The following is a 26,826-nucleotide window of genomic DNA, read 5'->3' on the forward strand; positions in this document are numbered from 1 at the left end:
TAGTGGTCTGGCAGTATGAAAGCCAGTGATTTCATATGGCTGACATGAAATGTTTGGCTAGACATGTACTAGGTAAAAGTAGGTTTAAACCAGTTGATCTTGTTTTAAAGCATTTTCATTTCCTCCGTTCTGATGCATCGCATCTCTTGTAGTCTTTCTGTCTGTTCCCTGTTGCTGCTTTTGCAAAGGATTAAACCTGCTAGTGTAGGGTTGGTAATTGAATTTAGATTGCTATGTATCACTACTAATTCCACTTGACAGGGTTTTGTAATCGAATCATGACTCTGGCACCGTTGTTTCTCATTGGGTATGCAGAGCTGCACTTCTTAATGGTGGCCACTGGAGAGCAGACTGAAATCAATAAAACTGTTTATTTATTTTATTTATGCCATAATGCAGAGAAATTATTCCCCTCGGATCTGTCGGAGGTGGACGGCATCAATTTAAATAAAGTGGACATGTTGCTCAGTAATACTTTATGGTTAAAGTGGACATGGCACTCATTAATTCTCCCTCCGCGCATTGCTGTGTAAATGTTTTGGCCGTGGCTAAAAGAGACTTATCTATTGTGTTCCACTGGATACACTGAAAATGAATCAAATTATACCTGTGAGTGCAGTTTTATCTTGCTTAGTGGAAAATGTAACTACAAGTGAAGTTTCAATTTGCCTGCCTGATCTCCTGTGTCATTGTTTTTTTTTTTATTTCCCAGGATGCACCTTGTTCTTCTACGAGACGGACGGCCGCTCGGGGATCGACCACAACAGCATCCCGAAGCATGCGGTGTGGTCAGAGAACAGCATCGTGCAGGCTGTGCCCGAGCACCCCAAGAAGGACTTTGTCTTCTGCCTGAGCAACTCGCTCGGGGACTCCTTTCTGTTCCAGGTGAGTGGATGCAGAGCAGTGGGCCTCTCCTCCCGAACCACTCATGCATGTGGGCCAAATTGTGTCCTACTTTTAAAGTATCTTATTTCCTCTCTCTCTCTCTCTCTCTCTCTCTCTCTCTCCTTCGTTCTCTTTTCCCAGCTGTATTTTTAGTCATTGCATTGTAAGCAGGTATGCCAGAGGCCTGAACTAGACACTAGGTGGAGAGGCATTTGTAAAGGAAGAAGTCACACACTGGTAGCCGCAGGTGACTGCAGGTTGACTTCTTTCGTGCAGTTTTTGGACGAGATTAGCGTCCCGTGTCTGTTGAGTTCATTTGTTAGAAAGATTCACGTCTTTCCTCGGATGTAGAAGTCACAAATCACACCACTAGCTTTGTCCCCGTTCGGGGGTGTCCACTTTCTTTGTTCACCTCCTTAGGGAACGAGTGTTGCTGAGGATGGGTCGTGTACAGGTGATCATCCACCTTGGGGGCTCTTGACCCTTTGTGACCTCTCCTGTGACCTTTGACCCTCTGACCCTCTCTCTCTCTCTCTTCCCTTGCAGACGTGCAGCCAGACGGAGCTTGAGAACTGGATCACAGCCATCCACTCGGCGTGTGCCGCCGCCGTTGCCCGGCAGCACCACCGCGATGACACAGTGCGTCTCCTGCGTGCAGAGATCAAGAAGCTGGAGCAGAAGATTGACATGGACGAGAAGATGAAGAAGATGGGTGAGATGCAGCTGTCCGCCGTCTCCGACACCAAGAAGAGGAAGACCATCCTGGACCAGGTGAAGGGCGCTGAGAAATAACCGCATTGTTTACTTCTGCGTGTGTGTGTGTGTGTTGCCTCTGTGTTTGTGCATTTGATCCTCTGTGTGTTATGTGTGAGTGTGGGCATGGTGGTGTGTGAGCTTGTGTTTGTGTACATAAGGAAGACAGGTATACTCTGAACGGAACCAAAATACAAACCTAAATTCATTTCAGTAGTAGTGTGTGTGTGTGTGTTCCTGTGCATCTATGTGTGTGTCCATTCTCTTTTTGCCAGCCATGGTGTTTGGATGCTAATGAGTCTTCAGAGGCTGCAGGGCTCTTTGGAAGACTTCAATACCTTCCCCATATTTGAATTTGTAATTCCGTCCTGTTTTTGCACAGTCTCTCCCCTCTCCATTGTCTCGGCACCGCTTGTGTTTGCCGCTGCTGATGGAGGTTCCCTTTATGTCTCCCCCTGCCGCCATAATTAATTGCGAAGTTCATATTCTGGTTAATGGCTGTTTACGTGAAAGGCCGATCAAATGGCCTTTGTCTCAGCACTGGAAGGTAGTGGCAGCTGAGTGGCCCCGGCGTGTTTGGCAGTGTCGGGTTTCGCATTGTGCTGTCATTGAATGGGAGCCGGGGGGGGGACTGACCGGGCCCTGATGCTCTCTTTTCTCTCTCTCTCTCTCTCTCTCTCTCTCTCTCTCTCTCTCTCTCTCTTTCTCTCTCTCTCTCTCTCTGTCTCTCTCTCTCTCTCTTTCTCTCTCTCTCTGCTCGCTTTCTCTCTCAAGCCTCGGTGCTCCCAGCCCTCCATGGCCAAGGAGAATGCCGCGTTATTGCCCCTGCTCCCCTGCTCCCCTGCTCCACTCCTCTCTGGGCTTCTTGGCAACGGCATCAGGAGCAGCTCTGCAGTTTGCTGCTCTGGTTCCTTTTTCGAAAAAGGAGAAGAAAAAAAGTGGTGCAGGAAAGAGGGAGCGGAGAGGGGAGGGGAGAGGTGGATAGAGGGAGTAAGAGAGGGGGGGAGTGGAGGAGGGGAGGGAGGGAGGGAGGCCCAGTGACTGGCTGCTCAGTGCCTCTGCTCCACTGCCCCCAAAAAAACACACTGGACGGGAGGAGAACAGGTCGCCAGCGTCTGCTGGGAAGCAGAGTAGTTCTGGAGTGAGAAAAAAGAAAGTGAGAGAGAAAGGGAAAGAGAGAGAGAGAGAGAGAGAGAGAGAGAGAGAAGAGGGGGAGAGAAAAATGCTTGGCCTCTGTCTCTCTGCCCTCGAAATACAAAACAAACAACATTGTTCCTGAAGGCTTGTGTGTACCCGCACTGTTATCAGACTTGGCAAAGTAAACCCTGCAAAGCCCCCAGCCCCCTACCCCCACTTTAGAGCCTGTTGTGTGGGCTTTGGCACTGTCTGTTTCTCTTATTCTTTCCCTCTCTCTCACTTTCTCTCTCCCTTCTTCTCTATCTCTCACTGTTCTATCTCTCTCACACTCACTCTTCGTCCTCCTCTTCCTCTTCTTCTTCCCCCCAATGCAGATTTTCCTGTGGGAGCAGAACCTGGAGCAGTTTCACATGGACCTGTTCCGCTTCCGCTGTTACCTGGCCAGCCTGCAGGGCGGCGAGCTTCCCAACCCCAAACGCCTGCTGGCCTTCGCCTCCCGCCCCACCAAACTAGCCATGGGCCGCCTGGGCATCTTCTCCGTCTCTTCTTTCCATGCCCTGGTAAGCTATGTCACCCCTTTTCTTACACCATATAACATATAACTGCCGTAATCATAACACTATACACAAACATCGTCTAGATACAAGACTCTGCGTCGTGTAGATCCAGCTCAGGGATGTAAGTGAAGCATTTGTCCAGTGTTCACCAAACTGGGTCAGCAGATTGTTTTATTTTTACGCGTTTGTTATCCGAGTGCACCTGTTGCTGTACGCCCAGTCACTGTTGGCAGCCCCCGCTCAGATTAGATAATTGATCCTGACTCTCGAAGTGTTGGTTGCCAGGATATATTTTGCTCATGGATCAATACGGGTTGTATATCTATGAAGAGGGGGCTACTGTGTAGGCTATTGCAGACGTGGGCGTTTGAGGACACTGGATTGGACTCGCCTACTGAAAAACAGACACTCACTCTTTAGGCTCTCTCTCTCTCTCTCTCTCTCTCTCTCTCTCTCTCTCTCTCTCTCTCTCTCTCTCTCTCTCTCTCATTCTCTCTCTCTCTCTCCTCTGGCTCTCTCTTTGCCTCTCTCTCTGTCTCTCTTTTGAAATGCCACTGTTCTCTTTGCCTCTCTTTCTTTGCATCCCTTTCATCCCTCTCCCTCTCTCTCTCTCTCTCTCTCACTCTAATTTTCTTTCCTCGTTTGACTTCCACCTACTTCCCTCTCGCTCTCTCTCTCTCTCCTTCCCCACTCGATTTCCATCACTCAAGCTCCTCTAGGAAAATAAAACAAAATGAGGGCAGTTTAGGAAAATCAGCAGGAAGACTGGCTACTGGAGCAGGGCTCTCTCTCACTTTCTCTCTCTCTCTCTCTCTCTCACACACACACACACACATACACACACAGACAAATACTCTCTCCCTCTCTCTCTAATTGAAGTGTAGTGAAGTGGAGGGACTCTTATTTTGACAGGTCTGTCCCTGTCTCCACTCTCTTAAATGCCATCACCTAATGCACCCAGACTCGCAAAAGCACCAGACGCCTGCAAATAGGGGCCAAGTATTATCTGATACAGAGGAGAAGCTCCCTTTGCACTCTTTTGAGAGGCAGCCCAGAAATGCCACAGTGTATTAGTGTCTGCAGGTGTGCTGTACGCAGCAAGAGAGGGACAGTGAAGCACTACCTTCTTGCTGCCGTCCGCTTTTTCTATATAGTGCCCACTTTTTCCACTTCTGCCGACTCCAAGCTCATCTGGATGGCATTTACCAGGCTGCTTTAATTTCTGCCATTTGGAGTGGCATGAATGTGTGATGTCCCAGCTGATTGAAGATGTTTTATAATTCGATTATAATTAAGTTTGCAAAATGTGTTTTCATGTCTCGCAACAGTGTTTTTTTTTCATCTTTTCATCATAAGGCTTCTTCATGGCTGGAAGAGCCATTGAGACTGCAAACACCCCTCATGTTGCTAACAGTAATGCGTGTTACGCCGGGCTAACAAAATTAAAACGCTTCAGAACATCCAGCTCCCAAGTGCTTCGACTTTGGATGCGAACTCTAAAATTAGAGAATCCATGCAAAGTTCTACTGACAACCCTTTCATTCGCGTACTGACGAACAATTTCTAATTGGTTCACAAACACAGGCTTCTTCATATGGACAAAAACGACCCTTCTGCTGTCACAAACTTAATTATATTCTAGTATTTCACACAAGAAATGTCTAAGAAACCAAACAAGACATCCTTTCTTATGCCCATCCCCCCGGGGCCAGTGGCTACATTTTCAGTTCTGATGTGTTCTTTTGGGTAACTGCAGGTGGCTGCTCGCACGGAGAGCGGGGTGAGGAGGCGCACGCACGCCATGTCACGCTCGGCCAGCAAGCGCAAGAGCCGCTTCTCCTCCCTCTGGGGCCTGGACGCCACGTCCAAGAAGAAGACCAAAGCACACCCCAGCATCAACCAGGTAAGACCAAAGCACACCCCAGCATCAACCAGGTCTGCTGCTGCTGCTGCTGCTCAATGGGCATCTTGACATATTCACATTTATTTCCCAAAGCACACCCCAGCATCAACCAGGTCTGCTGCTGCTGCTCATGCTCAATGGGCATCTTGTCTGGGACAGCTTTGATTTCCATATGGTCATGCAAGAAATCTGGCCACAGTTAAGCCAGAGGTGTTTCAGTAAACATTTCAGTACGTTTTCCCTGTCGGGACTTTGACATATTCACATTTATTTCCCAGTTATGCGTTGTTGGCCCATTAAGATTTCACTCAGAGGCTGTGATTTACTAAAACCTCAGGTCACACAAGACATTTTCACAATCCAAAAAATAACTTGCATGATGGGACAATTCATGTAAAAAACCAAGAATATGTCTTGTGCTCTGCCACAAGTTGAGATGTTGTTCTTCTTTATTTTGACGTAACTGGTGCGGGCCTGAGTTGCCCACAGACTGTGTGGAGGGAAGCTCAGATATTTCTGCAGGCCGCTGTATATTTATCTCTCTTCCCTTTGGCAGGTGTTTGCGGATGGAGACGAGCCAGCCAAGAAGCCTCTGGACGGCATGTTTGAGGACGCAGTGCAGGAGGCCGCGGTAAGTGGGAGGCGATCAATCACCCTGCTTCGCCCGTAAAACAGTCATCCAGGCATCCATCACCGGAGCAGGGCAGAGTCGGCTCCAGCAGCAGAAATAGCTGCTCTGAACAAGGGGCAGACGCCCGAGCTCTGGATGAATGGAACTGGGGTTTTGTTGGCATCCAGGAAGTGGTTTTCCCCTAAAAGTGATCCAAGTCTGGCCCTGATCTGGTGTGGCTCTGGTTCCCTCCGTGCCAGACCAGAGACAGATCTATTTCAGACTTAACTGCTGTTGTGGTTAGCTTAGTGATGAGGATAGATTGAATGGCCCACATAGGCGCGTCGCCATTTTGGAATAGTTATTGTTCTCAGTTGTAACATGCATGACAAATCATCATGAATAACTTCACCACCGTGCAGCCTCTTGATTAGAAAAGGGAGAGAAATATTCTTGTAACATGAAACCCAAGAAAAAGGCTACAGAAATCCCACCGCTGTGTCCCATTGCCCCATAGGCTACCCAGAGGCTGGCTATAAATGTCATGGCATTTATTGGGCATATTTTGCAAATTATAGTTTCCTTTGTGGCAATAAAATGTCAGAGAGTTAAAAAAAAAGAGCCATATACGCCGGTTGAGTTTCCCAACCCATTAAATAGACCAGAAGGCATAAGGTAGTTTCAGGATTGGCCATTCAGGAATTTGAAAGCACTAAAGGTATAGATACTAGATCATAATCTAAAGAGTGCATTACACATTAATTTACACATTATTCTATCATGAAATATAAAAGTCAGAACTAAAGACATGATGAAATAGACTGAAGTCTAATCTGATGAATCTCTTTTCTCTCATCTCTTTTTACCCCGCAGAAGGATGACGAGGCTCCCGTGAAGAGCCTTCCCCGGCACAACACGGAGCATGACATCTGGGCTTCGGACCACCTCACGCCCTCCTGGGTCTGCCTGCCAAATGACCAGCCGGTGTTAGCCATCATCCAGCCGGGCGAATCCGCACTGGATGCCCTCGAGTCCATCTGCAAGGTAATACGACCAGCAAGCTGAAGCCAGCTACCAGAACTGCCCGAACGTTATAGCAGGCTGTTTAAACACGGTTTGCTTTAAGCTAACATGAAATGGAAATTAAAAGCTGACTACTTGCTGTAAGCAAGGGAAGAGTTTAAAAGTTTCACATTAGGCTACTTTGAGGATCAGAGAACTTTAAAATGCATGCTTCCCCCCTCTTAATCTTAGAAATTGACATATGATATGCCGCTATGACTATGATTGCATGTTTTTGAAATGTTGTAATTCTTAATTCATATCCCACTGGTTCGATGGAAGTTCGGATGATAAAACTCCTAGAACTTTCCCACTACATCTCTTTCTCTCATCACCACAGGCCCACCAGCTGGATGCCACCAAGCATTATCTGCGTCTGAAGTTTTTAATCGAGAACCAAGTGCAGTTCTACATCCCCAAGCCCGAGGAGGACGTGTACGACCTGGTAAGTGGGCGGCCGTGTTATTTGGGAAAACCGTCCGGACTGAGCTCTCAGATGCTTCCCTTCCCCCCTGCCGAGCTCCTTAACCCAATTTTTAACTGTCAGCTTTGAGCTGCGAGCGGCGTTTTCACACGCCCAGAGCTCTCTCCTCTTTATTCTGGGCTAACGAGCGTCTTGCCAACACGTTTGGTCGCTTACATCACTTACATCTCTTAAGAGCGAAGGCGCAAGTCTCGTTCTGAAGACACGTTTTAACCTCCGGTGCTGTGACTAAGCAGTCTTTCAGTCTGCTTTACGAGCCATTTACACGGCCTATTAACTGATCTGTGAGCTGACTGTTAACCAGTTTTTTTTTTTTTTTTAAACCCAGTTAGTTCCATATGGTCTCTTTAGGGCTCATCTTGTGCTGTTTTAATTAGTAAAATAAAGCAGACTGTGGTAGTTCAACTGGAGCTATTTGCCGTTTATTGCTTTATAGCTTTAATGCTTGCTCCAGTAGCTCAGGCTTCTCCTTGCTGCGTTGCAGACTGCGGACCCAAAACATTCTGTTCTTTCTGGCTCAGAGACTCTGTTTATCTAAGCAGTTTGCATGTTTTAAATGCAAAGAAATCAAAGGCTTGGTTCAGACTGTCAGAAGCCCCCTCGCTAGAATATAAATTAGTCTTACTTTCTGGTTGCAGCGTGAATGAATTAGCATTGAATGCTTTCCTATATCTATCCACAGCTCTACAAAGAGATTGAGCTTTGCTCTAAAATCAAGAAGGTTGTGCAGTTTGACCGTGACGAGTCCTGCATGATTGGCTATGGTGAGATCCACATTAATATATGACTTTGTATTTCTATTTCACTACATTCCTTTTGATTATCATAAAACATCAAATTCAAATATTTATATATTATGCAAGTATTCACAGTATATGTGGATAAATATCATGCGTTTGGTCTTCTCAATGAAGAATATAGTACAATTTCTAATAATGATAATACTCTTTTTTTTCACTGCTCCTGTCTTCCCTTATCATTCTCTCTATCCCTCCATTTCCTCAACCCCAATTACTAACCTCTGCCCCCTATACTTTCACATTTCACTTCCATATATCTCTCTCTCTCTCTTTCTCCCTCTCTGTCTCTCTCTCTCTCCAGGTTTCTCGATCTCTGTGGTGGAGGAGGATGGCGTACAGCAGCTCTATATCACTGATGTGAGGGCGGGAGGATTAGCATTCGCCAAAGGTTTATTACCTCTCCCTTCTGTCTAATTAGCCTCCTTTGAATGAACACTCACTCTTCTCTTGCTCTCTTTCTCTCTCTCTCCCCCTCTCTCTCTCTCCCTCTCTCTCTCTCTCTCTCTCTCATCCTCTTCATTCCCCTCTCTGTGTGGACAAGCGTATGCAGTATAAGGCCTTTACTTCATTCTTCATTAGCCTTTTACAGTCTCCCTCCATCTCTCTCTCTCTCTCTCTCTCTCTTTCTCTCTATTTCCCTCTTCTATCTGTTGTATCTAATTGTAAAGTGCAGCAGTAGTCACTACCAGGCTCTCTATCTATTAGGCGGCAACCCCCTGTTAGCCGTGCGGCTGCCTGCTGCCTGCCCGCCCGCCTTCCCGGCTCCGTGTTACGCAACAGCTGAGCCGAGTTGAGCCGAGCGGAGCTCCGCGCCCCTGCAGCGCCTTCCCGGAGTCTGGAATTAGAAAGGCGCAGTGACTAATGCTGAACTGTGGAGGCTGGAGCCGCGGAAGGAGAGACAAAAAGAAACAGAGAGAGGGAGGGAGAGAGGGAGAGAGAGAGGCTGAGGAGAGAGGGAGACACCTCAGGAGAAGCCAGTGTTCCGCCATCCAGGCAGCGTGTGATGCTGTGATGATGCTGGAGTGGCCCGGCGAGTGGTCTGCTTTAACGGTCTAATGCCACTGATGCGGCTGTGCAGGCCGGCCATTTGCTGGGCTGGGCCTAGCGCTGTCGGACGCGCTCTCCCGATGCGCTCGTCGTGCATGCAAGGCGAGCCGTCGGCTTTGCCGCTATCTGTCTGTCTCATATCGGCAGAGCTTCCAAATCCGCAAATTTGATGTGCGCCGACGCTTGGCAGTACGGTTGGCCGCCAAGCAAGAAGGATGCCATCATCAGCATGCTTGACATTTCACAGAGGTGCTCGAAGAAATGGGTCAGTCCCATCTGTCAAAGGGACACAGGGTGGACGAAGGTGCCCATGGGCATTGGCGCATACGACCTATATGTTACTATACAGTGGATGTGACAGAGCTGCCTGTGTGGGTTCTGCTTTGATGTGAGTGGTAGCGTGGCAGAAGGCGGGCTACTTCAGTGGCATGTGTGTGTGTGTGTGGGGGGGGGGGACGGTTCAGAGCAAGGTTACGTTCCTGGTGATGCTTTTGCTTTGGTGTCTGACGGCGTTCTAATTGGGTTAGAATTGATGCACAGACCTCTCTGCCATTCTGACTGATGAGAAAGATTTGACGATCGCCCCCCGAAGCGAAGGGGGAATAGTGGGTTTGATGAAAGATTAATAAGAAAAAGAGAGATAGGGAGAAAGAGAGAGGCCAAGAAAGAGGAAGAACAAAAAGAGAGAAATTAATCAGCTGCTATTCCATTTCCAGTCAAGCACTGCCGGCTTCCCTTCCTCTCCTGTCACTCCTCTGACACATTTCACCTCCATTTGACCTTCAAAATGCCTTCATTTGCTTTGCAAATGTACACATAACCTGCTGTCCTGTTTTAATGGATTACAATTGACATAGCAACTAGTCGAGTATAGTTTCACCATGCATTGAAAAGTTTAGTGTAACTGTAAGAGTTTAATGTTGCACCTAAGCTGCAAAGCAGTGTTATATTGATTTCCATATCAGTAAGTGTTATTTCTTAGGACAGGACTGGTTTATCGCAGTCACAACATCCCAGAGGTCGCAGAGGTGGTTTTATTGAGGGCTGTGCTAGCAGGTTGTGACAGCTCACAAAGTGCACACTTTGCATTATTACCACATTTTATTTAGACCTTGAAAGGAAACTAAAGGGATGCCTTCGAGTAAGTGTTTTTTTTTCTTGTCAGTTCTGCATCTCTTTATAGGGCTGTTTGTCCTCAAAAACTGTGGCGTAAAACGACTCATACACTCATTGTCAAGATTGTTCTGGTCTGTTGAAACATAACTACTTGCTGAAAGAGTGTTTATTTATAAATAATGCTTGTTAGACTATGCTTGCTATGCTTTGTGCTGCGTATGACCTTGACCTATGACAGGTCTTCATATATATTTTCCCCTGGTCCTCTGCTGCTGCAGGTCTGAACGCGGGAGATGAGATCCTGCAGCTGAACGGGAAGCCCTCTAGCAGCCTGACCTTCGCCGACATGAAGGTGGCCTTCTCGCAGGCCTCACTGGCCCTGACTGTCAGCGCTCTGCCACCCGTGGAGCGCCGGCAGCTCTGCTACCTGCCGCCACGCCGCTCGGACGCCGCCGACGAGCTCTGCACCGACATCTTCTCCCAGAGCCAGGGTGAGTGGGCTGCCATGGGGAGAGAGAGAGAGAGGGGGCTGGTCTAAGGGGTGCATAGAAAAAAAGGCTGCTCACTGAGACTGTGTGACACCACACAAAAAGGTTATTTTACTGGCTAACAGTGTTTGAAGTGATGAGGATGTCTACTGATTAGGATTTCTCATGAAGAAGGGAGAAGAGCTTCTCATGGTGTGGATAAAGATGAGAATATCGTATGGTGATAAATTGTGATGCCATGCCAAAGAGACATTGTTTTTTAAAGCAAAATAGAAGAGTGGAATATGTGGAATAAATTGTTTGGGGCTGGTATCTGAGGACACTTTCTGAGAGCTGCAACTGTTGTCACAGTGAGTCTGTGTGGGATCTCTCTCTTTAACATCTAAATCTACAGATCCCTACATTTGACACAGCATGTCATATTGGTTGATTATCATAATAACCATCAATTTTGTGGTTGGAAGACAGATGTAAATCTGAGCGAAAGCTCTCCCACTTGACAAGCTCTGCCCAGACATCCTGTAGCCATTTAGATTATATTCTAAATTATAGGTTTAAGAGAGTGTTTGTTATCTGCCATCTCTGCTGAATTGAGTTGGATATGCCTTCCAAAACATTTTATATCACTCCTACATCAGTAAATTGACCCCTTGTTTTAATATTGGGTAAATTGATTTATATGTTAAAAGCAGCTTGGAACACTGTTGCAGAGTTGAGTTGATAGCCCTGGTTTACGGGGTCTTCTGGGCTATTTGAAGAGGGATTTAAAGAATCATGGCTCAATATTTTCTCACTCGTTTCTTTTTGTTCTCCTCTCACAGAGGAAATCCTTGACGATGGAGTCGGCCTTATTCTGGAGACCTCCGGAGACAGCCTGGATGACGACTCCGAGATCTTCAGCGAATCCGACGACTTTGGAAAGGTACGGAATTCCAAGGCACATTTGCCTTGACAAAAGAAAAAGAGAATATAAAACCACACATGCCACGAAATTGTATTGCCTGGGACTACCCACGGCGGTGTTTGGAATGAACGAATCCGAGTCCCAAGCTTGGACTGATTCCAGGTCGCGGGTTTCTCTCAGGGTCTTGGGTGCCACCAGCGCCGCCTCACCCCCGCCTTCCCTTCGCCACCCTCTGCTCTGCCCACCCGGTACTGCGCCATCTGCCAGGCGCATGTTGGCAATTGGCACCGCCGAGTGGAGCGTCTCATGTTTACACTCTCTCTTTCCGGGCATCTCGGAGCACAGTGCACCTCGCTCGCTCCGTCTCATCTCCTGAGACTGAGACTGAGACGCTCAGCAGACTCAGGCGTTGGCAGGTGCCTGAGACCAAGGGCACATGTTGCGAAAGCGACTCTTTGAAATCTTCGCCGTGCATCTGTCTCTGTGTGCTTAATATGGAAACCGAGGAAGGGGAAGAAGAGAGCAGGGTAATTACTGAGTTTGAAGCTGTCAGCAGAAATAGTGAACACTTGCCCCCCCTTTTGATTAAGCCTGTCTGCTAATTGGTTGATAATGCGTGGCAATTAAGATCGTTTGGGAGATGGGAGATGTGCTCTGACCCCAACGGACACTAAAGCAACATTCAGAACCACCCAGAGACGACTAATGAAATATGTACAGCATCTGCATTGAAAAGAGTCTAGCAATTGTGTTTTGTTTTTTTCTTCAGTAAATGCATTCTATTAAATCCACACTTGAGGTGTGAGGTTTCAACAGATCATAAAACATCACACAGAAAGCCAAATGTGTGGAAAAGCTTAGGCAAATTTAAATATCTAAAGAAAAGTAGACTCTAATACATGTACGTCTGAACTGAAGTTGCGATTGAGAACCACAGGGTTTAGAGATAGTAAGATGGCATATTTGGTGGTTTGCAGATAATATGGGGGATGACAGATCTCTCCTCTCCGTCTATGACAAGGCCCTTGGAGGACCAATGTGCGAGCTGTAACGAGATTACAGCTGGCGAAGGCCGCTCCTCCCAGCCACTGGCAGTCCGTCAACCCCGGGTCTGGGGGCCCGACGTTGGGCAGACGGGACCTTCCTGGGGTGAGGCAGGGTGGGTAGGGGTTGGGGGTAGGAGAGGAATGATTACTAGCATACACTACGCCCTCGCTTTCATCCACAGACCTGCTGTCTCTGCCTTTTGTGTCAGGTTGTGTCAGAGACATGGAGAGCAGCCAGAGTCTCCTGTAGAATTCCCAATCAGGCCTGGGGTGGGAGGCTTGCCCCAGCTCCGTAGCGCCCTACACACATTAAATAAAAGCACAGCTAAGGTGGAGGAGAGAAAAGACTGAATTTGGCTTCTTTACAGGACAAGACAAAAATATTTCACCCTCAGCTGTGTACTGCTCCATTTTAAGCAGCCGAAGTGTTTGCGACATGTTTATTTTGGAAATGTGTTGTTTTGTCACCGCTGTAGGCTCTTGGAGAGAGATCGTTTTACAGGCTTAGCAAACATGACAGCTACTCCATGTGCTGCCTGAGAAAGTTTTTTGGACACTAGGCTTTAGATGACCCCCTGTTCAAAACTTCAGAAAAGGTGCCGTGTTACAAGCCAACATGTAGTCTTTTGACAGAAACACATCAACCCCTGCTTAGGGGTTTTGGGCCAGACCTGGCCTGGATCTGTCTCATGAATGCTCGTAGAAAGCCCTCGCTGAACACCAAAGGCTGGTGCCGTTGCTGGAGATTATGGTTGTCAGAGATTTCCTCATTCCATTGTCTCCATGTGCACCTATGCACTGACAGGAGTTAAGCCAGCGACATGTAGTTTTCCTGAAAAGTTGCTGACTAGAGTCAGGTGTTCCAGCACGGATCAGGGCCAGAGGGGAGCCAGAGCTGAGCCACTGTCGGGCGGCTCGGTGGATTGCGTAAGAAGTGAGTAATGCGCATGTTGGACCAGACAAATGCACTAATAAACTGGTGAGTGAGAAGTCAGTGAAGAGCTTATTACGCCTTCAAAGCTGTCCTGTCAGCTCTCTCCCCCTGTGTGTGTGTGTGTATGTGTGTGTGTGTGTGTGTGTGTGTGTGTGTGTGTGTGCGTGCGTGTGTGTGTGTGCGGTTATGGCTTTTTTAGGAAGGCTGTAATCCCTGAATGCCATCATGCCAGAAAAAATGCTGCAAATCAAAATGGGTCTACTGGTGATGGGAAGTACTTCATTTGTTTTTTTGTTTTGACATACTGTGTGTGTGTGTGTGCGCGTGTGTGTGTGTCCTCTCAACTTATCCATGTAAATGTGACCTCAACTTGTGGAATCAGAATAAGATTTAGAGCACTCTTTGAATGCCTTTGTGGCTGGCTTGGGAATATTTGCTATCTTTGCAGAAAGAACTATTGAAAAGGAATATTAGACTTACATCAGAACTTGTGAGAAAACAGGAAAGGGCTTGTCAGCAGGATTTAATCTAGCCTTAGCAGCTAAATTTAGTTAGTGTAAGTCTGTGTTTTCATTGAATGGGGAAACGACAGCGCGGTGAATCTCACTTGGTCAGTTGCTGGGATCCCTCTGCAAGTGCTCCTCCTATGCACACCATGCATACTTCACACAGTGTGCTTAGTGTCCAAACCACGCATGACCCTTACAACCTCGCTGTCAAGGGCACTTAGTGGCATGATGGATGCTGGACAGAACCCAGGCAGTCTGGAGGACGCATTCCTCCAGCTCAAAGCGGTCAACTCAAAGCTTACGGCCTCGCTCCCACAGTTGGAGGCTTCCCGTCCGGCAGACGCCGGTCTGAATCCCCTCACACACACACACACACACACACACACTCCAGATGAGCCCACGTTTGCGCGGTATTGAGCAGTAGCACGGAAGGAGATTTTGACAGCATGAGCAACCTGCTCGGGAAAGCTCGCCTGAAGCATGTGATCACACTTCAAATGCCCTGGGAAGGGTTTGTGGGAGACAACGGGCTGTGAGGTTGGGTAAGGGGGGAGTGTTTTGGAGAGCAGCATAAAAAGCAGGAAGCGGTGGCTTTGCGTCCGATGCGCTGCCCAGCTGTTGTTTATGCCAGTCTCGTGTCCCAAGTTCTCTGTTTTGAGGTTATTGCTTTTTTTCTTGGCATGGGCTTACAGCGCACTCTGCAGACCCACTTCACTCCACAAGCCCTCCCCACCACACCTCTACTGCAGCCTCTCACACTTCTTCTCTTCCCTCCCCTCCCTCTTGCTCCTTCTCTCTCCTCTTCCCTCCCTCTCTCTTTCCTCTTCCCTCTCTCTCTCTTCTCTCCCCTCCCTCTTGCTCCTTCTCTCTCCTCTTCTCTTCCCTCCCTCTCTCTCTCCTCTCCCCTCTCTCTCTTCTCTCCCCTCCCTCTCGCTTTCTCTCTCTCCTCTTCTCTTCCCTCCCTCTCTCTCTTTGCTCCTCTTCCCTCTTTCTTTCTTTCTTTTCCTCCTCCTCCCTCCTCCTCCCTCCTCCTCTCTCCTCCAAAGGCTGCATTGATATTCCACTGCAGAGTGCCTCACCCCGGCCACTGGCACACAGCAGCAGCACTGGAGAGTTGAGGAGAGGAGAAAGAGGAAAGCAGAGACTCCATCCCTGCCCCCCCTCTCTCTCTCTCTATTTCTCTTGTACTATGCTCTTTCCTCTCCCTCCTTCCGCACCCTGTTTCCCTCTGCTTTCGCTCTCTTCCACTTTCATCATCCCTTGCCTCCTCATCCCTTTTGTGTGTTTGTGGTCCCTGCCTGTCATTATCTCCTTCTCTTTCTCTCTCCATCCCTCTCCCTCTCTCCATCACTCTCTCTCTCTCTCTCATGCCTTGTTTACAGTCGCTGCTGGACTGTGTGCCACCCCCACGCTCTCTTCTCGGGACCTAGCCACCCCTCAGCCAGTGAGAGGAGAGAGGGAGAGAGGGAGGGAAGGAGAGAGGCAGCAAGGGAGGGAGAGAGCGATAGCGATAGCTTCTCAGCCCATCTGAAGACGAAGGAGGGGAGTTGGATGGTTTGGAAGTGGTTGTGGGCGAAGAGAGAGAGAGAGAGAGAGAGAGAGAGAGACAGAGTGGGAGAGAAAGAGAGAGAAACCGAGAGGCTTAGCCACTTCTGCTGGCTGCTGTACCTTGTCACGACTGCTGGCTGCTTGATTTCCTTTTTTTGTTTTCCTTTTGCCTTCCTTCCTCCGTGACACAAAGTGGAGACGGCGCTCAACGCAGACGGCAGCTTCTCTTTATTTATTTTTCTCTCTCTCTCATTCTCTCTCTCTCTTTCTCACGCCGCCACATCAATCTCTGTTGATTCTTCTTCCTCTTTATCTTTTGAATCCTGTCCTATTCTTCCTTTTCTGTCTTCCTCTACTCTCTCTCACTCTCTCCCTCACTCTCTTTCACACACACACACACACACACACACACACACACGCACACACACACACACACACACACACGCACACTCTTCAGTCTTCTTCCGTCCGTACGTACCTGTAGTTAGTCAGCCATGTCCGTCCTGAAGAGAAGCAGGCACAGCAAGCGCTCATCTGAGTCCATCTATGACATGCTGCACTTGGTGAGCGCTCTCTCTCTCTTTCTCTCTCTCTCTCTCTCTCTCTCTGTTTCTTACTGTCCCTCCTTTTCTCGCGTGCTGAACTGTTTAGCCTTGAATCTCGTTTCGCTTTGTTTTTGTTGTCTCTGTCAGTGGTCCAAGTTGTACTGCTTTAGTGTGTGTTGTTGTGTTTGCGATGCTAGATGTGTGTGTGTGTGTGTGTGTGTGTTTATGTTTATGTTTGTGTTTGTGATGCTAGGCTACAGTAAGGCATAGCACTACTTGCAGCACACTGGTCAGCGAACCTTATCTGTCAGTCATGTGTTTGTTACACCATCAGGTCAACTGAGATCAATGTCTCTGCAAATATATAGTCTGCTGCAAACAGAAGCATGGAATCACTCTCGCCTCACATATTCTGCCAGGAATTCAGTGTGTGAGGTGTGATACAGTGTTACAAAATGTGTGTGTTTCATGTTTGTGCGTGCGCATATATGCATGCAGATGCATATATATTTGTATGTAGATGTGTGTGCAAGTGCTTGCCTGAGTGTCTCTGCGTGTGTGAGTATTTCAATTTATTTGTTTGTGTGTGTGTGTATGTGTGTGTATGTTTGTATGTGTGTGTGTGTGTGTGTTTGTGTGTGTGCAAGCAACAGACTCATGAATCTATATTCATTCTTTATGCTTTTGGGCGATTGATTGTGTAACTGGTGGAAATCAAGTGTCCCCCGCTCCTCCCCTAGGCGCTGGCATATCAGTCTTATCACCGTCTTCCAAATCGGATCTTTGTTTTTGTCACTGTGTGCGGCTGATGTCCACAGAGAGCAACAATGTTTTCAATGCATTCAGTGTCCTTGTTAGGAACGTTTCAGATAAACCATTCTCTACAGTGCTGACTGTCAGCTACTTTGACAAGTTGCACTGCATTCTGCAGCATTATTACTGGTGTCAACAGAAATCTATTGTTTTCACTTCCTGTAAAACTCTTCATGGATGTTTTTTTCATAATGAAGAACAAGGCCTTGGACGAACAACATGTTCTTTGAACCCGAGATGAATGCAAACGGGAAGGTGCCCGTTAGTGTATTGTTCATTACTTAGTCGAAAAAGTCGGGGCTAAAGGCTTTTTCACTTTTAATATGATGAAGTGGGCTGGCAGCCATTCAAGCGGTTTCAGACTTTTTCTTCTTCCTTCGTTGTTATCACTGCAGCTGCTGCCTGTGTTTTTGTAGAGTGAAATTGGGCATTTCAATCTGACTCCTCGGCTAAGAAAGAAAAACAGACAGGCAGGCAGGCAGGCTAGCTCTGTGATCTATTTATAGGCTGTTTGTGTAGGATGGATACTGTTACCTTGATCTGAGTCCGTCTTTATGTGATCCCTCCTTTTTCCCTCTCTCTCTCCCTCGCTTTCTCGCTCTCCCTCTTCCCTAAGACTTTGTCTCTGACTTTGCTCAGGGCGTTAGAGAAAGCAGTGACGAAGGACAGAGCGAGAGCAAAGAGATGGCTGCTTCTCGCTTTGATTTTGAAGTTTCTGTGGGGAAGGATTGCTGGAGAAATGTGACTTTTTTTATCATCTTTTTGAAGACTGCTGAATCCACTGATTGGACACACTTGGTGTTTGTCATATATTCAGTAAGGTGATTCCGGTATGGTGGTTTGCTAAATAAACCAGTCAATCATGACAGTTTTAAAAACTAGCATTTTCGCTGTTAGCATATTGCCTCAACACATTTAATAGTGTTCACGTCATATGCACAATCTGATATTTCTCCTCCTTGTTTACTGAACTGCAGGATACATCAGAACTTAGTCATTGTTTACTACCTTTTAATGTTGTGGGACATGAGTCTGACTACTGAAGTCTTTAACTGTTTCTAACTGCAGGGGGGCAAAGTCTGAGCTTCCCAAAGAACTGGAAAGCATCTTTCAGGAACTGGCCCACAGCCTGTTTCCGGGTGAACCATCACAACACCAGGCAAAGTTGGCTTCAAAGCAAACCCCCTACCCACCACCACCACCTCCTCACCTCCCCACACCCCTCTGGTCAGGCAGTATACTGTTCTGACAGCTGATGCTCAGAAATCAGCCACAGATCTATCCATTGCTTCCGCTCTGTTTCCAAGGCAACCCTTTGGTATGGACAGGTACTCATGTTTTGATTTGGAACTGGGCGAGAAGAAGGACGGACAGATCAATATACCTCCCAGCTGACAGAGTTGAGTAAAACACACGGCAGTGGAAGAAGGGAGGGAGGGAGGAAAGGAGATAACGAGACTGACAAGAGAGAGCAAAAGAGAGGGAGAGAGAGAGCGAGAAAGAGAGAGAGAGTGAGTGATTTGTCAGAAGCTCAGAATAGAAGAAATGAGTGCAAATGGTTTTGGCTGAGAACTCCCTCAGAGCGCTCCCCGTCCCGATGCCAGAGGAGCTCTGTCATTAGCAGCTTGGCTTATTAATCCCCATCAAGCAGACGCAGAGGAGAGGAGAGTGAGAACAGAACAGAACAGAGGAGAGCGAGGGAGCGGGTGTTGGGGTGCCGCGATACAGTAAGTCACCTCCAGTTTTTCCGCTGACAGGGAGGTCCGACTCCTCTGAGCAGATGCCACTGTCCTAATTAATCTCACTCCTCTTCTCTTGTTTCTGCGCCTCTCTTCTCTCTCCTCTCCTCTTGTCGCATCTGCTGGCATGAAAGAGTGATGACGAACTCGCACCGACAACTCTTTCTCTCTCTCGTTCTCTCTCCCCATCTCTCTGTTCCCTTCTATCCCGTCATCTTCCTTGCTTTCATGCTTTCTCTCCTGATCTCTCTCCCTCATCTTTGTCTCTCTCCCTTCATCATTTGCAGAGCACGGAGCAGGTTGCTGCCTTCTGCCGCAGTCTCCATGACATGAACCCATCCGAATGTGCCACCTCCTCCTCGCCCAGCCCGGACTCGTCGTGCCCGCCGCCCGGTGCCAGCGCCACGGCCCGCCAGCTCTCCGACGCCGACAAGCTGCGGAAGGTCATCTGCGAGCTGGTGGAGACGGAGCGCACTTACGTCAAAGTCAGTACTCTACCGCTCTGCCTGTCTGTGAGCCTGTTTGTCCATGCTGTGGTCTTCTGGTGTCTGTGTCTGTCCCCTAGTAGTGTTGTGCTATTAGCTGTCCCCTGTTGTTGTTGCTGCTGCTGTTGTTGTTGTTTTTATGCTCTGAGCCTGATTGACTGCCTGAGAAGACTGTTAAGGCAAAGTGTGTGTGTGTGTGTCTGCATTAGGCAAATTGTGTGTGTGTGTGTGTGTGTGTGTTGTTTAAGTATATGCTATTGTGCTATTGGGATGTCCAACCTTATTCAGCTACCCCATGAATCAGCCGGAACTGGGTTAGCTGCTGCTGCTGCTGCTTGAGGCCCCAGATGAGCCTCAGCACATAGACACACACACACACACACAGGCACACAAGAGCATGAACACACAGAAGAAACAGAGGCTCTTGAAGGAGCTTAGCTCTTGTTACATATTGCCAGTAGGGGACCAAGTTTTGGGTCAATCATTAAAAGGCCTGGCGCTGACAGGCAAGCGATGACACCAAAAAACTAGCTTCTGTGTGACAGTTATTCTTTGAGTGTCTCAAAGGCTTCAGTTCCTCAAAACTGTGGGTACTAGAAATGGGTTGCATGTCACAGCTACGTATACTACTTTCCGAAATATTCGATGTCTGTTGTTGATGTTGTACTTGGGGGGTGGGGGTACTCAAAGTAAGCACTGAATCTTTTACTGAAATCCACCCTGGAGCATTTCATGTTGAAGCGATATCTCATCGTGCCTGAAACGTAAAAACACCAGATGCCTCTCAAACCTGTTTGCTTATCGCTCTCTCCCCAAACGCTCGGGAACTGACATGGTAATAAGCACTAATGCCAAGGCTCACTGTGGAGGCGATGGGATTCTTGTCTCACTGTGTGTGTGTGTGTGTGTGTGTGTGTTGTTTGACTCTGCTCTGTGTAAACTGTCAGTGCTGTGACACCATTCTGCCCTACTCTTATCTTTCAGGATCTTAATTGTCTCATCGGGAGGTACTTAACCCCTCTGCAGAAAGAGACCTTCCTTACACAGGATGAGGTATGTCAAATATCACTCTTGCTCCCTAAGCCTTTGAGCCGGGGTGGAGGAGGGAGGGATGGATGGAGGGAGGGAGGAAGGGAAGAAAGCCAGGACAGAGCAAGGGAGGGGGGGGCGAATAAAATGGCAGCATTGTTAAAAGCGTTTATCCCTTTTCTCTGTGAAACTGTATTGCATAATAGAGCATCAGGTGCCAAGGCAGAAAGTCTCTCCCTCTATATATCTATATGTGTGTGTGTGTGTGCGCGCAAGTATGTGTGTGCAAGTGTGGGTGTATATACGTGTGTGTGTGTCAAGGATGTTGTTTATATTTGTGTTTGTGTGTGTGTGTGTGTGTGTGTGTGTGGGAGGAAAGAGCTGTTGAGTGCCCAGCGCTGTTGCTAGAGAGTAGCGGCCGTAATAAAAGGCAGATGTTTCCATGGGCTCTTCTGACAAAGCTCTTTCATGTCCGCTCCGTTCTGAAGAGAGGAGAGGCTCCCACACCACAAATCAAACTAACACCAGCAATAAATACACACACACACACACACACACAGGAGGCACACACTGGACAATATGCTTATTATTCAGACAAGAGGAGGCTTCTGTTTAATGTAATGCCATGTACTGTTCTTTTGCCACAGTGTGTGTGTGTGTGTGTGTATGTCTTGGTGATGAAAACATTAATAATTAAGATTGATTTCCAAACAGCATTCCTATGTAATTTCTCCAATTTATATAACTGATTAAGTGATAATTTTCTTGAAAGAAATTGGAGTCAGATAGACTGTTCTTTTTTTTTAACTTGTCTCTTCGGAGCCCATTTTGGATGAAGAATTCATCCTCCCCGAAAGGGGTTTGTTGGATTTGTGGTGAAACATCTCTGTCTCCTTCACACACAGCTTGACGTGCTCTTCGGAAACCTGCCCGAGATGGTGGAGTTCCAAGTGGAGTTCCTCAAGACCCTGGAGGACGGTACCCGATTGGTCCCAGATCTGGAGAAGCTGGAGCGCGTGGACCAGTTTAAGGTAAACCGCAAAACCCCCGGCGCAACCCACACAAGCGGAAAACATCACGCTGTGGACATCTGGATATGTTCTGTGTTTGTTCAACCGTCCCAGATGAGATGGAATTCTCTCATGATCTAAACCTTTCCTCTTTACTTTCTTCTCCTCTCTCTCTCTCTCTGCCCCTCTTTTTTCTCCTTTTTCTCAGAAAATCCTCTTCTCGCTGGGCGGCTCCTTCCTCTACTACGCCGACCGCTTCAAGATCTACAGCGCTTTCTGCGCCAGCCACACCAAAGTCCCGAAGGTCCTCGTAAAAGGTGAGTAAATAAGCGCGTAGAAAACGGACATTCCTCACCCCATGTGACGCCAACACCCTTGCCCCCTCCTCCTCTTCCTCAGTAAAAGCCTCCCTGAAAGATGTCAGGCAGGCGCTCGTTAACCACGACCCCTCGCATAACCCGCGTGCCCCCGGCACTGTGAGAGCCTTCGCAAAAGGGCACCTGTTGCGCAACGTGTTTTCGAGCGAGTATCCTCCTAGCTTTTAGTCGCGTGAAAGCACTCATATAGACGTAAACGACGCTTGACATGCAGACTGCACACAAACGTATAAATCTGTTCTCTGACAGCCGAGGAGTGTATCAGCTGTGTGTGTGTGTGTGTGTGTGTGTGTGTGTGTGTGTGTGTGTGTTGCTCTGTCAGAACGCACAGCCCAGGTGTTGTTTTTTTTTTTTTACACACTCTGTGGGGCAAAACAATGCCATGGCATGCCGTGTGTGTTGGATGCCAGTGTCAGGTGTGTTGAGGCGTGACGGATTGTTGTTAGTTTGGCCTCGGGTGATTTGGACAGGGGTGTCATGCAAACTCATAATCTGAGTTAAATCGTCCGTGTTGATTTGCTCTCAGCCAAGACCTGAGCTGAAATAAACAGTGAACAAACGCATAATCTCCTTAGTGGAAGTAATAATGAATTCATACATTTATACATACAATAATGAATGAATGATACATTATAATTTAACATCAATCAATTTATCAGTTTAACTAATTATCAGATTAGCAGGGATAAACAAAAAAATCAAAGACCTTATTTCTGTTAAATTGATTGACAGATAAGATAATTGATCTTTTGTTTCAGTTTGATTGTGATTTTTCTTTTTTACTTCGTTCTCTCACATTCCGTCAGTCTTGTCCTAAATATAACCAAAACACCAGACTTCACAAAGACTCTACTGTGCATTAAGCATGCTATATTAAATATACGGTGTTATTGGTATGTGCAGCTAAGACAGACCCAGACTTCAAGGCGTTCCTGGACGAGCGCAACCCCAAGCAGCAGCACTCGTCCACGCTGGAGTCGTACCTCATCAAGCCCATCCAGAGGGTCCTCAAGTACCCGCTGCTGCTCCGCGAGCTCTACTCTCTCACTGACCCAGACAGCGAGGAGCACTACCACCTTGACGGTAAGAGAGAGAGAGAGAGAGTGTGTGTGTGTGTGTGTGTCTGCATGTGTGTGTGTTTGCACGCCAGCGTTTACTATGTGTGTGTGTGTGTGTGTGTGCCAGTGTTTACTGTGTGTGCGTGTGTGTGTGCACTACAGAGTAAAGGATTGTAGCTAATGGTTACAGTGTGTGTGTTTTAATAGTCATTTGTTCATGACTATTAATGAGAGTGTGTGCCTGGGTGATTGACTTAAAATCGTGTATTTATTTCCATCAAAGCCATTTGAAGGTATTAGTTCCACACACTGTAATCAGTGCACCCTTCGCTGACAATAGCTGATTTTGTTGAGATCAACCTGGGCTCTCCTCCCACTGCACCACATGTGACCCGTACACTCTCTCTCTCTCTGTTCCTCCTCACAGTGGCGGTCAAAGCCATGAACAAAGTAGCCAGTCACATCAACGAGATGCAGAAGATCCACGAGGAGTTTGGGGCCGTCTTCGACCAGCTCATCGCTGAGCAGACGGGCGACAGAAAAGAGGTAGGTTTTTATTTCCTTATTTCTGTCCTGTCTGTTCTCTCCTCACCCTACCAAATCAGAGTGACTCACTGGCTTTGTATTTTTAGCCTGCGGAGTCCTACTGCACGATGAGCTACCATGTAATTAACTGATCAGGCTCATTGAATGATATTGAAGCAAAAAGACTCCTGCACTGTAATTAGACCAGTTTCAATAAGAAATGTAGGAAATATGCTTTCTGTGTTTTTGTATGTCCTTGTGTTCCTTTTGTGTGTGTGTGTGTGTGTGTGTGTGTGTGTGTGTGTTTGTGTGTGTGTGTGAGTGTGTGTACACTCTGTCTGTCTGTGTAACTGAGAGAGTGCACATGGATGTTTTTGCATCTGGAAGTGTGTGTGACTGTGTGTCCATGAACGTTTCACATACAGGTATACACATACATTCATATGCTTGTGTGCATAAGTTTATATGTCTGTGTTCAGCCATGCCTATTGATAACCTGTTTGTGAATTGCTTTCTTCCAGGTTGCTGACCTGTCCATGGGGGACCTGCTTCTCCACACCAGCGTGACATGGATCAACCCCCCAGCCTCCCTGGGCAAGTGGAAGAAGGAGCCTCAACTTGCCACATTCGGTATGTCAAAACACACAGTCAGGCACCAATGTCCACACACACACACACACACACACACACACCCTTTTAGCACCTCTGGAATAAGCCCCCCCAGGGTCCTGGAATCCAGGCCAGGGTGTTGGATTAGTGCTGGAAGTTTGCAGCCTACTTTCCTCGGTGAGATTGCTGGAGGGAAGTGGCTGCCTGTGCTTTGAAATGCCCAGCTCGGCACGCATTTGTCAGCACTTTTCAGCCTTTCCCCTCTTAAAGTGTCCTTGTGGCTTTGAGTATTAATGCTGAATGCACTGAAATCAGAGAGTTTTTCGAGTGGCCAACGAAAAAGAGACAATGAAACGCTATAACACCACTCCACAGAAGTTGCAACGCTGTAGAAATCATTCTGGACACATTTCTGACTGCCCAGCTGGATGATTAGAGGTTGACCGATTGATCGGTTGGCCGATGTCATTGTCCGATGCCTGATCATATTATAAGCTGATTAACAGGCACACAAATAACATGCTGCGGTACTGATTTTGGAAGGTGCTGAAGGTTTTGACCCCTGCACTATTCTTACCATTAACTACCACGCAGCTTAAAACATTTGCCCAGATTCCCTCAGTCACTAGTGTTTTTACAAAATGTATTATATTGAAATGTGCACTGAATAATATTATTATAGAATAAATGTTTAAAAATAAATGTATAAATGTATCCGCGAGAAAAATCGGTATCATATATCGGCCACTGGCTGCCCTGATTTCTAAAAATTGGCATCGGCCATAGAAAAACCCATATTGATCAACCTCTGGTAATGATCCTCCAGTTGGAAGTCTTTACCTGCTTTGCAAACACACTTATTGAAAGAGGGAGAGAATGTTTTTGATTGGCTGTCTGGTGATTTTTTAGCTCACTCTTTCTCCTGGTTTCTCTTTTGCAGTGTTTAAGACCGCTGTCGTGTTTGTTTGCAAGGACGGCTCCAAACAGAAGAAGAAAATAGTGAGTGTGCCTCTCTTTCAAAGCTCTTTCAAGAACACACACACACACACACACACACATATACACACACACACACACACCCGGCGCGGTGTGATTATTCACGGTGTGATTATTGGCCCTTTGTGTGTTTCACACTGAGCTGTTCTGCTTCCTGTGCTTTGGCACTGCCTCAGAATGAGCACAGCTTGTGATGTCAGTATCTCTAGGGCTTCATTAAAAAGCACCAACTCAGCCTTGCCTTGTGTGCCTATCACCAAAACATAAAAACTTTATATTCTTTTTTAGATTTATGAAATGTTATCTGACTTAGAGAGTCAATATTGGTATTTTTCTTCCAGGGTGGGTCACACAGAGTCTCAGTCTCAAGTGAGGACAAGGACCCCTTCCGGTTCCGTCACATGATTTCAACAGATACCCTGCAAGTCCGTGCCCTGACTACAACAGGTACCGTGCATCTTTCAGATGGCATTTCAAGACTCTCTGACCTGTGTTGTGGTTCATTGCATTTGTAAGAAATGTAACTCTGTATAAAATGTTTTAAAATATCAAGCATGACATTTGTTTGAATGGAATTTAGATGGAAGATGGAAGCTGTTTAGGTTATGTGTGTATCATATGAAATGTTATGTGTTAAATGTGTTTGCTGTGCTTTTATTTTGGTGACAGATGGAGAGAGCAACGCTGTGTGTGAGATTGTCCACATCAAGTCAGAATCAGAAGGGAGGCCCGAGAGAGTTTTCCATCTATGCTGCAGGTCAGTGTTGGTGGACACACACACACACACACACACACACACACACACACACATCTCCTTTTTCAAAATCACATTTAGAATTTACATATTGGCATTGCATATTGATGTATGTTGGGTGTGTTCAGAGTTTTGTTTTGGTGGTTAGTACTCTCTAAGCACTGCTTCCTGATTTCCTAATGCCTCACCTACCTGCTTTATCTACCCTTCTGACAGCTCCCCTGAGAGTAAGAAGGACTTCCTGAAGACAGTTCACTCCATCCTCAGGGACAAACAGCGCAGACAGCTCCTGAAGACGGAGAGCCTACCACCTAACCAGCAGTACGTCCCCTTTGGGGGCAAGCGCCTCTGTGCTCTGAAAGGTGCCCGTCCTGCCATGAACAGAGCAGGTAAGGTCCTACTACATATGAAGGCTCATCTATGAGGTGGTTTAACTTAACTGAATCATATTTACATTTGCACTTAGCCAACACTTTTATCCTAAGCGACTTACAAAAAAGGGAAACAATCACACATACTGTATGCACACAAGTGTATCCACACATATGCACACAAGTATATCCACACATATGCACACAAGTATATCCACACATATGCACACAAGTATATCCACACGAATGCACACAAGTGTATCCACACATATGCACACAAGTATATCCACACGAATGCACACAAGTGTATCCACACATATGCACACAAGTATATCCACACGTATGCACACAAGTGTATCCACACATTATGTGCACAAGTGTGTGCAAAATACTGCAGTGATGGGAGATAAACAGGCAAGGAATGTACTGTATTTACAATGATAACCAGGTCCTGGTTGATATTTTTTTGGTACAAAATGTGAAGACCCTCTGTCAACACATGGCTTGAAAAGTCAGTTTGTTGTGCTTTGGAAAACTGTGCGTTGGAGTTGTTGGTGCCTGACAGGTGTTCACTTCTTGCCACATTTTCCTAAACAAGCTAATTAGGTGCCTTAAAACAGATTCAAATTAGAACAGGACTCAAATTAGATCTTCCATATGGATTGGCTGATCCTCCCAGCTTGTAAACTGCCAGCTCAACCACCAATCCACAGACAACATACTTTTGTGTCT

At 47.0% G+C, this 26,826-nt stretch overlaps 1 protein-coding gene across 9 annotated transcripts in view; it reads left to right on the top strand.

The window, feature by feature from the left end:
- The window catches only part of tiam1b (TIAM Rac1 associated GEF 1b), a 53,603-nt gene that overhangs the window by 24,349 nt on the left and 2,428 nt on the right, over window positions 1-26,826 (top strand). For 5 of the 9 annotated variants that reach the window (XM_048264570.1, XM_048264573.1, XM_048264572.1 and 2 more), the window contains exons 6-27: window positions 713-885; window positions 1,432-1,656; window positions 3,150-3,335; window positions 5,089-5,235; window positions 5,792-5,866; window positions 6,719-6,889; window positions 7,248-7,352; window positions 8,074-8,155; window positions 8,493-8,579; window positions 10,633-10,845; window positions 11,664-11,764; window positions 19,168-19,365; window positions 20,350-20,418; window positions 21,300-21,425; window positions 21,613-21,721; window positions 22,685-22,864; window positions 23,267-23,385; window positions 23,886-23,994; window positions 24,914-24,972; window positions 25,311-25,416; window positions 25,639-25,726; window positions 25,940-26,112. In XM_048264570.1, coding sequence (XP_048120527.1) covers window positions 713-885; window positions 1,432-1,656; window positions 3,150-3,335; window positions 5,089-5,235; window positions 5,792-5,866; window positions 6,719-6,889; window positions 7,248-7,352; window positions 8,074-8,155; window positions 8,493-8,579; window positions 10,633-10,845; window positions 11,664-11,764; window positions 19,168-19,365; window positions 20,350-20,418; window positions 21,300-21,425; window positions 21,613-21,721; window positions 22,685-22,864; window positions 23,267-23,385; window positions 23,886-23,994; window positions 24,914-24,972; window positions 25,311-25,416; window positions 25,639-25,726; window positions 25,940-26,112 — 2,901 coding nt within the window. The other 4 variants (XM_048264577.1, XM_048264575.1, XM_048264574.1 and 1 more) reach the window with 4 other exon arrangements.

The sequence above is a fragment of the Alosa alosa genome, chromosome 15 (assembly GCF_017589495.1).
Source record: "Alosa alosa isolate M-15738 ecotype Scorff River chromosome 15, AALO_Geno_1.1, whole genome shotgun sequence".
NCBI lineage: Eukaryota > Metazoa > Chordata > Actinopteri > Clupeiformes > Clupeidae > Alosa > Alosa alosa.